The following is a 13,032-nucleotide window of genomic DNA, read 5'->3' on the forward strand; positions in this document are numbered from 1 at the left end:
GTGAAGAATGTTGGGACAAACAGGGAGAGGAGGAGAATGAAAGAGAGAGAGAGAGAGAGAGGCGGCAGAGAGGAGCTGAATGCTGAAAATCAAGAATGTGATTAGATGCCCAGAACATAATGAAGGTGAGGCATTTTCTGTTCTCAGATATGGTGATATCACTGATGGAAAGGGCACAACTTTAAACGCTCCTCTCACAACCGGTGAGTAAAGAAAATCTACAAGAATTCTAGAAAAAAAAATGTGTCCTGCAACAGGATTTATTAAAAATAGCCATAGTAACATACATACATATTGGGGTGCATGCTGTATTATAGTGACAGTCCGGTGGCAAAGCTCATATCAGAGTTTAGTAGTTAATGTAGTCCTTATCATACATGACTCTTTAAACATATTTCAAGTGGGATATTTTTGGCATATGGGTGTGTTTGATCTGGAGCTTTTTTTATAAAATGAATTCAGAAGACTTTACTGAGAAAGCGTATTCACCAGACATAATTTGTATACTTCGTTTCTGAAAGTCACATGGAGAACAGGGTGTACGGGTCTGCAGATTTTACTGTAATGCAGTTTGGGCAGAATTTTTAAAAACCAAAATTGGATATACTAAATATAGCATTTTTAGTTTGTATGGCTCTTCAAAAAATAAGCTAATGAATGTTTAATTTGCCAATCACTAATGGTCCTAATTATCCAAATCTATCATCATAAAGTGGGACTTGGCCTGCATTTCAATTCCATTCTCCTTTAACTGACCTGGACTTCATACAATAGATATTTGGAATGGTTAGGGTTAGTGTGACTGTTAGGGGGCTACAGATTTTCAGGCCTCCTTCCTTTACTTATTGAGGGAAGTCAAAGTATGACAACTTTTCCCTGAATTTTATTGCCTGACACAAATTTGAACTTTTCTTCAGTGGTAAATGAACGTGGCCTAAGGCTAATGTTTGGTCACAGGCTGTGTGAACATCACTAGTATGTCCTTCTATTGGAGTTCACTTTTAAACCAGTTGCTCAAACCCAATTAAATGATTTGCCATTTTCCAGAAATCTCTACCTTCTTGATACCACATTAGTATTTAAAACCTAAAATTAAAGTTTTTGTTTCAGCTCAAAAATGTGAGTTTGTTTCATGTACTTTATTTTGTCAGTTAACTATTTATATAAATGAGATAGTAAAACTTAAAGATAAATTCATTTACCTTAGATATGTATGGATACTGAACAAACATTTTAGTTTTCTTCAACAACTGAACAGTATTGAGTTAGTAGAATTTTAATTTTTACCAAGCATTTCATAAGCAAAATTCAATACTGACAGGTTATACTGCCAGACTGCATCTACTTCCTAAGCTAAGTATTTTAATTTAATCTGACTAAGGTTAAGACATTGTTTAATATAATGTATGTTAAATAAATACATTAGAACAATTAAAATCATGAAAGTGAAGTAATTGTCATTATGATGCACAGCACACGGTGCACACAATGAAATGTGTCCTCTGCATTTGACCCATCACCCTTAATGAGCAGTGGGCAGCCATGGAGCATTCTGGTTATGGGTCCACTTCCTTACCCACTAGGCCACCACTTAATATTGCAAACACTTTTTAATGAAATTTAAGTTGACTGATCTTTAACAGTACACAGTAACGTGTAATTAATGATCAATTTGATTTCAACTTATATAAACCTGTTAATTTCATGTGTGGTTAAAAAAAAAAAGAAAGCTGTTCTGTTGGTGAAGTTTTGGAGGGTAAGAGGACACTTTATTTTTATCTGTTACTAGGTTGTTATTTGTTGGGGTTTTAGCTCTGTTAGCCACCCTCTGGGTGGCTTCTTTTAGTGACTTCCTGCTTTTGCAGCTGGCTGTGTTTATTGTTTCTGTATGAAACATATTATCTCAATAAAAGAGGCATAACAACTGATCAGAGATCATATTATCGGGGTGAACTGTTCCTATCATGACTGATGTACAGATAGCTGAGGCGTGACAGAACATTTATGATGATAACTGCAAACAATCCATTTATACTGGTTTACCTTAAGTTATTTTAGATGCATTGTGTAGTTAAGGTTATTTAGATTAATTGGGTTGAGCTTAAGTTCATGTTAATAGTATTTACTTAAAATGTAATATTTATTTAAGAAAACAAGTTTGCATACTTTAAGTAAAGACAACTTGTTAGACTGTGTACAAAAATGATATATAATGGCATACTAAGGTTATTGAGATAATCAATCTATAGTAAGTTAGAATATCTTAAAGAAAGTTATTAAGCAACTTGCAAGCATTGTTTCATGAAAATTAAGTTGATTAACCATAAATGGTACTAAATGAATGATAATTGTGTACTAAAGTAATTGAGTTAATCAAACTAAAAAAGCTTGTGGTATTTACTCATAAATTGTGGAATAACTCAAAAAGATCTTGTAAATTGTTACGATAAGTAAAACCAACAAATTATTTTTAGAATGCACTGGCACAAGACAAATAATTAAGTAAGATTAAATAAAAATGGAGTAGGTAGTGCAGGACGCAAGCATTTTTTCCCCATTGGTTGCACAATAGGAATAATAAAAAGACACACTGTACAGGGTTATCACTGATCATCTGGAGATTGACACACTGAGAACAACCAGCTTAATTTTTAACATGTTTTTTCGGAACACTTGATTTTTATCGATAGGTTTTTCACTTATCATCCACTTGCTCAATTGTTACATTGTTATGTTATTAAGTCTGACAACACTTTAAAGATGTGCATATATATATATATATATATTTACACACACACACACACACACACACACACACACACACACACACACATATATACATACATACATATATATATTTATATATATATATATATATATATATACACACACACACACACACACACACACACACACACATATATACATATATATATAAACATTTGGCATTTACCATAACTAACTATAGAACTTTTATTTAATTTTAATTATTTAGTCGTATTATTCATGTTAATTAGCTTTATGTTAATATGGTGTTATAAAATAATATATTGCTGATGTTTGAAATATTGCACACTTATTTATATGATTATTAAATGTTTTATTTCTTCACTTTAATTGCAGAGAAATTAACAAGAATTGACTCAATTTTTTGTCAGTGACAAAATGAACCATACAACTATCCAACCTATAGGCAGCTATGGACGTAACCTTAACTTCACTTCCTCCGCTGAGAGTGTCAACACCACAAATGGCCTCCAGTCATCCATCTCCGAGGCCATGGACCACGCCATCAGTGGCATCACTATCATCATTCTTTTCATTACAATGGTATCACTTGGATGTACCATGGAGATCGAAAAGATCAAGGCTCACATTCGCAAACCCAAAGGTGTGGCAATAGCAGCAGCAGCTCAGTTTGGCATTATGCCTCTCACGGCCTTCAGCCTCGGGAAAGTCTTCCAGCTGGGTCCCATTGAAGCAGTCACTGTGCTAATCTGTGGGTGCTGTCCTGGAGGAAACCTGTCCAACATTTTCTCCCTGGCCTTGAACGGGGACATGAACCTCAGGTAACTGCTGCCTTCTCAGCACTAGCTCAGAAAGCAGGGAATAATTGGATGCATAAGTAATATGTTAAATACATGCACACACACACCTGGCTGCTTTGGATAAAAGGGTTTGTTAAATAACTAATGATGTAAATGTTAGATGGAAGTAGCAAAAGAAAGGTTTGCAGGTTCATGTCTCCTCACCAGTCTTTCTGGCACACAGTATTGTGATGACAACGTGCTCGACAGTCCTCGCATTGGGCATGATGCCCTTGCTCCTCTATCTCTACTGTCAAGGCTTCTCTAACCTGGAGAATGCGGTTCCCTATGGTGGCATCACTATTGCCCTTGTCTTGACCCTGATCCCATGTGGCATTGGCATTGCTCTGAACCACTGGGTGCCACGCTGGTCTAAATACATCATTAAGGTGAGGCTGACATGATCAGTTTTCTGCTGTTAAAGTCTCTCTCTCTCTCTCTCTCTCTCTCTCTCTCTCTCTCTCTATATATATATATATATATATACACACACACACACACACACACACACACACACAGAACCATGCAAAACTCTTAGGCACCCATACAAACCAGTGAAAATAAATCCACTGTTTATCTAAGCAGAAGAAGAGATTCTATTATCCTAATGTTCTCTGAGCAGCAATAGATTGCTGAGCAAAAGACTGTTCTCCATCTGTAGACTTTTGCTTGTAGGTGTCCATTCATCCCCCATTCTTCTAGCACATCTCTAGATATCAGCATCATTGGCACATTCACTCCTTAACCATTATTATTTATGTGTTTTACACTTTTAGATTGTTCAGGAAGGAACTATTTCAGAGTTGGGAAGATAAAAAAAACTTTATTAAGAGTCTCTAACCTTTTTGCTTGTTATTAACCTATTTCAAGGAAACAACTTATATTTTACACATCTTGTACCATGCATCACCATTATAATAAGCCAGTTCAACCAGTCCTTAATCATCACTGGCCTTAGGAATTTGGGACAGAAGGGGTGAGATGCTTTATTTGCTCAGCTGTACAAGGTACCATTGAATCTGCAGCTGCATGCATTGACGTCTCTGCATGAGTCCCGTTGTCTGTTATTGACAGTTTTTGATGGCAGTATATGGAAATGTTGCACAATTGCAATCACAAGTTCACAGACTCAATCGCCATTTACTACCACTGTGGAAATTGAACGATTTCAAATAATTATCTGTTTATGTTGTTCACACATTCACATGTGTAAGTCTTTTTTTTTTGCTCCACCTGTCATATAGGGCGGTCTCAGCATACTGTTAATTGCTACTGTGGCAATTGCAGTCATGTCTGGCATTACAGTTGGCACCACTGTGTGGGTGGTGCTCTCTCCTGAACTCATGACTGCAGCTGCTCTCATGCCCTTGATTGGCTACATACTGGGGTATGTGATGGCTGCCATCTTCAGACATAATGAACAGTAAGTACATTTCATTCAGTGTACTTATGTTAAATAGATAATAATGTGAGAGTTTGGATACTGATGATAAAATACAATTAGGCTATATAAGCCCATTGGATTTAATGATGTCCTTCACAGAAACAGCAGTCATGAGATTTTCTTTATCATCTGTGCAGATGCAGGAGGACCATTGCAGTTGAGACCGGCTGCCAGAACATCCAGCTGTGCTCCACCATTCTTAAGGTGGCATTTGCTCCAGAGGTCATCGGGCCCCTGTACTTGTTTCCGCTCATCTACATCATATTCCAGGCGGGCGAAGCTTTGCTTTTCGTTTTCATTTACAGATGTTACCAAAAGTTTAAACCAACAGCTGAAGGTAAGCACATGAATTAAATAAATATGTTGAAATTATATAATAAAATATAATTCTGACTCACATATGCAATGAATACAATAGACAGCGTAGTCAGGATCTGTGATTATTTCTTGCAGAAAAGTCGCTTTACCTGGAGGTAAACAATGGAGCTGCAGTGGTGAAAGCGGCCCAGGTGTGATTAATGCTCTGGGGACCTGTTACTATTGGACACCAGCTGGTACAGCAGCACCTAAGACATGAGAGGATCAGAGCTTCTTAAGGGAAAGCTCAGTGTCTGCCTGGGCTGGTGGAAAACCTACTTCACACATTACAATGTTCAAAATCAGCAGATACTGCATATACACATTTTGATTCCTCTGGGTGTTTAAATAGTTTTTTTTAAAAATCACTATGGGGCATTCTTGATGCAAAAGAGTATATTACTGTAATGTGATTTTTTTTTAAGCATGGTAATTTTTCTATGTTTTTGAAAGAGTTTTCTTGGCGAAAGATTGCCATCTGGTGTTGACTGACAAAATATTCTCCTTGTGTCATTGCTGTGAAAAGCTGCTCATTTGAGATATATGCTGCAGTTCAGACATAGAAGTATCACTGAAACACATGACTAACAGGACTGAACAGGTTCAGACACTTAAAAAGAATATTTAATTAGAAATTGATACACACAATGTAGAATTAAATTTCTTACAAAATACAATTCTCACACTGCTTCATTCACTTCAAAGATAAATAATTTTTAATTATGAAAACTCCAGAATTTATACAGAACACAAATTTCCTGTTTTGGTTTTAAATTAAAACATCAAGTTTTTCCCCCAAAGACTTCTTTCCAGTCAAAACGAAAATAAAAAGGTTTTTCTCTTATCTCTCTCTTCTCTTTTTTTAAACCAGGCATCCAACAGATCGCTGCTAGTTTTTGGCAATCTGAACAAAGACAACTCACAAATTAACCTAATTTATTATGCTAGGCAAGTCAAATTTACAATAATTTATAGTAACATTAAAATAAATAAATAAAATGCATGGACTTTCAAGCATTGCCTTACAATAAGCTCTAAAAGGCTTCATTTGGAACATTCATTCATTCTCGTATAGTTTGAAAAGTCAGCAAAATCTCCTGCAGTTGTAGACAGAATCTGTGCACAGACGCACAAACTTAAGGCCATCTGAAAAAAAATGCATTTCTGAGGATTATGTACAGCCTTCTCTGTATTGAAAGCCAAAAATCTTCATAAACATAAATGCCATGCTAATTCTGTAAACGTGTTGGAAAACGTTGACTTTCATATTGAAGCCTTTAGATTGGCACCTGGGCTGCACACACTCAAACCCTGTCACCTATCTTACACTGACCTATGGGCTGAAAATTTACCTTTAATACCCACATCATTCAACGCAAATCCAAAGCAGTCAAGGCGACAACATATGATTTGGGGGGGAATAATTGGGGAACGGAAAAAAAAAAAAACTTACACACAACTCCATGCTAAAGTGAGACATAAGGAACAGCCCTTGTGATGAGCCACATACAAGCTAGAGGTATCAGTTACACTGCCATAGCAAAAAATTAAAATATTACAGAAATCAGCATGTTATTTAAAAAAAAAAAAAAAAAAAAGTGGTTTCAGATGACTGGAAAACAATTTGTGAGTTATGTATTACATTGTATGGAGCAGTGAAGAACATGCAATGAGAATATCCCACAGAACCGATAAAACCAAAAACCACCATTGACAAATATGTTCCAAAAAGAAAAATGTGTACATCTGTGTGTGTGCGTGCATGAAAGATCTTTCCCCAGAATCATCGTTTCCCACACCCTTTCACTCTCTTTACAGATTTGTGTCTCTAAGACAGGCCATTAATTGACACAGCGCATCAAAAGAGGCCACCTGAATGTCACAAAATTCTAACTTATAGATCTTTTCAGTGAATGGGTATGTAGATGTCGACATGAGTATGCAGATGCAGTCCTTTTAAAACGTCCTGTTTTGGCAAAGAACGCGCCTCCCCCGTTCAAAATTCACCTGAGGTGGGAAGGTCAGCATGGTGAGAGACGGGCCTGTGGGCCAGTTCGGGCCAGCTGCTCGGAAGAGGCCTACAGAACACTCAAGCTTCCTTCAGCAAAGGTATATCTGTAAGATGGTGTACAACAGAGGTTATCCACAAAATATACATGCATGCACTGAAGTCCAGGACCTCAATATGTACAATATTCCTACGGACCTCTTGTACATAAACCATTAAATTGCACTAAATACAATAAATCAGTTTACCTGCTCGTATTACATCAGAAAAGTGGTGACAACATTGGTTGCCAGACTGGTAGAAATAAGGTTTCTTTACATTTACATCATTTATCAGACGCCCTTATCCAGAGCGACTTACAATCAGTAGTTACAGGGACAGTCTCCCTGGAGCAATTTAGGGTTAAGTGTCTTGCTCAGGGACACAATGGTAGTAAGTGGGATTCGAACCCGGGTCTTCTGGTTCATAGGCGAGTGTGTTACCCACTAGGCTACTACCACCCTTTGTTACAATATTTAATGATGTCATCTTTGACTAAAATACATTTCTGAATAAAAGCATGATTTGGGTCCCAAAGATTATCTAATATTTTCGACAAGATGATACTAATTTGCAAAACACCAGTCAGTGCAAGAGAGAAGAAACACAGGAACATACCATCAGAAGCGTCCATCTCTGATGGCTGGAGGGGAAAGTCATGCTGCTCACTGCTGCAGTCCCGTCTCTGCGGCGCTGCCCCCTCTGCAGCCATGGCTCCCAGAACCGGCCCCCAGGACGAAAGGGAAGAAGAGGAGGTGGAGGAAGATGGTGATGGCACACGGTGAACCACTGCCACCTCTGAGTGCTGATGCTGAAAGGAAATTCCTGGAGGCTCCGCCCAACTCTGATCCGTTAAGTCCGCCGCTTGCCGATCTAAGGAAGAAGCGTGAGGCTGAGGGACAGAGCTGCAGAGAGTGATGCCTCCGCCTCCTGACACCGCCTCCTCATAGGTGGGCAGCACCACCTGTACACCCTCCACCATGATGGACACGGGCTGCCCTGACGCCTCCTGATCACGCCTGTAAACAAACCAGTTGCATGCAGACCGATTCAGCAAAACACGTGGCTGCTTACATAAGGGCTTTAACCTCTGCCTTGGCCAGCGGGTAGATTTACTTACCGGCCATGGTGAAAGGACTTGAGCTTGGGCTGTAGCAGCACAAACAGAACCACCAGCAGCAGGATGAGAGCCACAGAGCTGGCCGTGGTGGCCACTATAGACAGCGTGTTCATCCCAAACACCTGGTTTTGGTCCTTATCTGTGTGGTGTGGAGGAAATTTCAGTCATCGGCTAGCAGGAAAGTGTCACATGCTGGCCAGCATGTTTAGTTTATCTGATGACCGCGAGGACACGTTAAAGACTAGCAAGAAAAACTGCAAACAGCTGAGGGTGCATGTCTGTGATCAGGTTAACTGCAGGCTGGGTTTCTGCAGGTTTAAGGAAGCCAAATTTAAAACTTTAAAATACTTTAAGACCACTTTCATCAAATATAAAACCCTGCATGCATATAACACATAAATACACACACACAATACATTATTATTTGACAAATTTTCCTTCCAAATTTGTGTTATTTTTTTGTAGCCAATGTCAATGTTAACAGACTGATATTACCTGTACTGCTTCAAGCCACTAGGGGGCAACCACGATATTTTTTATAGTTTATATAAAAAAGGTATTTCTTAGTCATTTCCAGTCGATGTATTTTATATGAGAAAAAAAAAAAAAAACAATTTGTGGGGAGGAAGAGGATAGAGCAGCATGTGATAATCAGCTGGGGGTTTACATTATGAAAAAAAAAAAAAAAAAGAAAACCTATTGTAAGTCACTTTGGATAAAAGCGTCTGCTAAATAAAGTAAAGTAAAGTACTGCACTTAGTAAACACAAAAAAGCATAGCGCACAGTAATCGGCTGATTACTAACAGACTTGTTTGAAATATTTACTGGGTCTGCAGTATTTTTAAGACCTTTAAAAGGTCCCCTATTATACCATTATTTAACATTAATATGAGTTCCCCTAGCCTGTCTATGGTCCTGCAGTGGCTAGAAATTTCGATTGATGTAAAGAGTTCTTTGTACATTCTGCTTCGCCGTTAAGAGAGCAGCAGGAATTTGTCCTTTTATGTCAGCATAAGAGGAAAGGTGAACTCCTATTTCTCATGCTTTTTCCACCCCTCCCCTAAAAATGGATCTCCACCAACAGTCATGGCTTGCGGGTGCTCAGCCCCTTCGCCCGCAATCGCAACCCGGGCACTTCGGCTCGATGATCGGCTCCGTTCGGACGTTTCCGCCGAAGCCTGCCTCTGCGTCGGTTAAGTATTTTGGGGGTAGTGGTGGGCTAGCGGTTAAGGAAGCGGCCCCGTAATCAGAAGGTTGCCGATCCGCCAAGGTCCCACTGAGCAAAGCACCGTCCCCACACACTGCTCCCCGGGCGCTTGTCATAACCCACTGCTCACTCAGGGTGATGGGTTAAATGCAGAGGACAAATTTCACTGTGTGCACCGTGTGCTGTGCTGCTGTGTATCACAAGTGACAATCACTTCACTTTGACTTTACTTTAAAACATGCGAAGCATTGCAGTTGTTCGGTTATTGGATGTAAAATGCACAAATGTGTTTTTTTGGTGACTCTTCAGAGTCATTTACAGCATTTATCAGACGCCCTTATCCAGAGCGACTTACAATCAGTAGTTACAGGTACAGTCTCCCTGGAGCAACTTAGGGTTAAGTGTCTTGCTCAGGGACACAATGGTAGTAAGTGGGATTTGAACCCGGGTCTTCTGGTTCATAGGCGAGTGTGTTACCCACTAGGCTACTACCACCCTTGTGAGACTCTGAAGTCATGTGAGACTCTGAAGAACCAGTGGGTTAATTAAATTATCTTCAGGAAAAACGCAGACATAACTTCCTGTCTGATGATGCGGTAGTGGGGTGGTAGTAGCCTAGTGGGTAAAACACTCGCCTATGAACCAGAAGACCCAAGTTCAAATCCTGCTTACTACCATTGTGTCCCTGAGCAAGACAATTAACCCTGAGTGTCTCCAGGGGGGGACTGTCCCTGTAACTACTGATTGTAAGTCGCTCTGGATAAGGGCGTCTCGTAAAAATGCCGTAAATGTAAAATGTCATTTACGTGAATGCCCGCTATAGGCGGCTCTCCTCTCTCCTCCTCATTAGCATTTAAAACAACACACAGCGACAACAGCGCGTCCTGGGGAATTCTCATTGTGGGACTGGCTAAAAGTTGTAAGGCTGTAATTCTTCACCATGACTGAATTTAAAAAAAAAAAAAAGGACTTCAGAGTTGTTAACTGTGATGAGAACCCGGCTCGTCGCACTAACCTGCAGCAGGAAGGCAACTGATCTGCATGGGCATGTCCCAGTCCCCATGCCTGCAGGTGAGAAACTTGTAATCCCCTTTCATCACGTAGCCCGTGTCACAGAAGTACTCGATCACAGTGCCATAGCTCAGCTGGTGGCAAGGGGACGGGTGGCATGTGTAGCCCCCATTCTCTGGTTCAAACGGAGGCCTGCATACTGCGGAGGAGGAACAAAAAGCTCCATTAGAGTCTGTCCTAATGAAATCAGAAACCTAAGCAGATGTCATCAGTATTTTGTTGTAGTAGTCTAGTGGGTTAGACACTATGAACCAGAAGACCCCAAAGTCACAGGTTCAAACACCACTTACTACCATTGTGTCCCTGAGCAAGACACTTAACCCTGAGTGTCTCCAGGGGCGGAAGGCTGTCCTTGTAGCTACTGGTTGACAGTCGCTCTGTGCCTGTGGTTGTGGTCAGAAGGCGAGATATTTGGAAACACTTCCCATTAATGACTTGGCGGCAGCTGACTTGCCAAACCCATATTTATTCTTATTATAATTAATGCCGGGGGGGGGTTCTGAACGCTTGCCCAACTGAGTTTATGTAACAACAGTGAGTCATGGGCAGATGGGAATGAAAGCGTGGAGGATGCCTCACGCCTCTACTCAAAACATTTGTGAAGGAACGCTAGAAACACATTCATCTTCCTCCGCTTCTCCAAGTCCTTCAGCTTTTTCACAGCAATCGTAAGAAATGTATACATTTACATATTTTCCTGAAAAATAGCACTAAACTTTGTTTTAGTAGCCCAGAAGAGCGGGTGCCCTGAGAACCAGGTCTAAATCAGCATCTGCCCAGCATCTGCCTCAAAGGGAAATCACACGAGGGTGAACTGTGCGGGAAGACGGGCCGGGTGAAGGGATCAAAGGCACGTCTCTAACACAAACCTGATGTCTGCGCTGTGGGTGCTACACTCAGGAGCCAGAGCAGAGACAGGGGCGGGCCGAGGGCTGATAAGGAGCAGGCACGACCGCGGCACATCTTCAAGCCCGGAGCTCCCGTGATCCTGCGGGTCAAGCAGAGAGGAACACAGAGTCATCACATTCAGTCAGTGGTCGTCCTAGAGGGTGAGGAAACGAATCCGTAATTGGACGGTTGCGGGTTCGACGCCCGAACCGCCAAGGTGCTCCCCCAGGGGATGGACCACGTTTCACTGGGTGCTGTGGTGCGTCAAATGAGACAAACTAATCACTTTCACTTCCCTAACGCAATAAAACAAGCCCCGTTTGGAATTGAATTACGATAAAGAATGGCAAACGTTGTCATGCATGTTTAAGAAAAAAAAAATTTACCAGGGTAATAAAAGTAGATTTTAAGATTTTCAATTGACCCAAAAAGTTAATAAATTAGAAGCACACACAAAAACCGCAGAAAAAGAATTGCATTAATGCGGCAGGGGTCACGACAGCACGATGCATTTTCACGGCTGCATGTCAAAACGAGATTAAAAAGAAACTAATTTATCGTATTGTCGTACGCCTCGGTTCTGCAGAAATCCGCATACCAGAGAACTTCCCCAGCGCACCGCAGAACACACCCCGAGAGTTTAAAGGCGTTCTGGTGGTTCCTGGCGAACTGGAAATATATTATATATTATATATCTATCACCGAACTGAGGTCGTGCATCAAACGCATTTCAATACGCAATGACTTATTTCTTAATGTCCATCTACAGATTGTGGTTGATTTTACCAGACCAGGAAATGACTAAAGTTTCGATTATACAGTACCAGACGCCCATAAAACGCCGTATACAACTTACAACGCAGCCAGAAGCAGGCGTTTATTTTGGCACCACAGAAGAGGCGTTTTATGCCCTTTTTCAAGCGCATTCGGTAAAATGTTCGTGTCGGTCAGTGCTTTTAAACCGTTGTCCCTTTAACCCGAAAAAAAAAAGATTGTGGTGGTGGTGGGTTTTAAATGTCCGCTTTCGCCCTACCAAACACGGGCCGACGGACAAATACACGGCCCGGGCTCGGGTCGGCCAACTTGCCGCAGGTAAAAAAAAAAAAAAAACACAAAACAAAAGACAATTAGAACAATTAAATGACTGGGACATTCAGTTCCCTGTTAGCCTAGCGGCTAACCGTGCTAACCGGCCACCAACGCGACTCTCCCGAATCCTCTCCGACGATTATTACGTCCGTTCAAGCCGATTTAGCTACAGACACGAAAACCATTCAGGCTGACACGCGGGACGCTGGAGGGGTTTTACC

At 40.6% G+C, this 13,032-nt stretch overlaps 3 protein-coding genes across 5 annotated transcripts in view; 2 read left to right on the forward strand and 1 right to left on the reverse strand.

The window, feature by feature from the left end:
- Positions 1 to 6,232, forward strand: LOC114788259 (sodium/bile acid cotransporter-like). 2 transcript variants are annotated; one of them, XM_028976650.1, is made up of 6 exons: positions 1 to 125; positions 3,124 to 3,569; positions 3,772 to 3,976; positions 4,832 to 5,010; positions 5,169 to 5,368; positions 5,485 to 6,232. In XM_028976650.1, the coding sequence occupies exons 2-6, from the start codon at positions 3,166 to 3,168 to the stop codon at positions 5,544 to 5,546; spliced, it is 1,050 nt and encodes a 349-aa protein (XP_028832483.1). In that variant the 5' UTR covers positions 1 to 125; positions 3,124 to 3,165; the 3' UTR covers positions 5,547 to 6,232. The 2 variants fall into 2 exon arrangements, with proteins under 2 accessions (XP_028832483.1, XP_028832478.1); XM_028976645.1 differs by having other exon boundaries at positions 102 to 203.
- LOC114788250 (sushi domain-containing protein 6-like) overlaps positions 5,991 to 13,032 on the reverse strand; it is a 7,629-nt gene continuing 587 nt past the window's right edge. The window contains exons 2-6 of the mRNA XM_028976633.1: positions 11,704 to 11,822; positions 10,779 to 10,973; positions 8,556 to 8,694; positions 8,054 to 8,454; positions 5,991 to 7,503 (exon numbers count right to left, since the gene is read on the reverse strand). Of these exons, the coding sequence (XP_028832466.1) occupies positions 7,478 to 7,503; positions 8,054 to 8,454; positions 8,556 to 8,694; positions 10,779 to 10,973; positions 11,704 to 11,822 (880 nt within the window). The 3' untranslated portion in view covers positions 5,991 to 7,477. The remainder of the gene's footprint in view (positions 7,504 to 8,053; positions 8,455 to 8,555; positions 8,695 to 10,778; positions 10,974 to 11,703; positions 11,823 to 13,032) is intronic.
- The window catches only part of fsip1 (fibrous sheath interacting protein 1), a 27,196-nt gene continuing 26,790 nt past the window's right edge, over positions 12,627 to 13,032 (forward strand). Inside the window, exon 1 of one of the 2 annotated variants that reach the window (XM_028976610.1) lies at positions 12,627 to 12,651. The gene's annotated coding sequence lies outside the window, so the exon portion shown is untranslated. Of the gene's footprint in view, positions 12,652 to 12,751; positions 12,815 to 13,032 lie in introns of those variants that run through there. The other variant, XM_028976594.1, reaches the window with a different exon arrangement.

Source organism: Denticeps clupeoides, chromosome 1 (genome assembly GCF_900700375.1).
Source record: "Denticeps clupeoides chromosome 1, fDenClu1.1, whole genome shotgun sequence".
Taxonomy (NCBI): domain Eukaryota; kingdom Metazoa; phylum Chordata; class Actinopteri; order Clupeiformes; family Denticipitidae; genus Denticeps; species Denticeps clupeoides.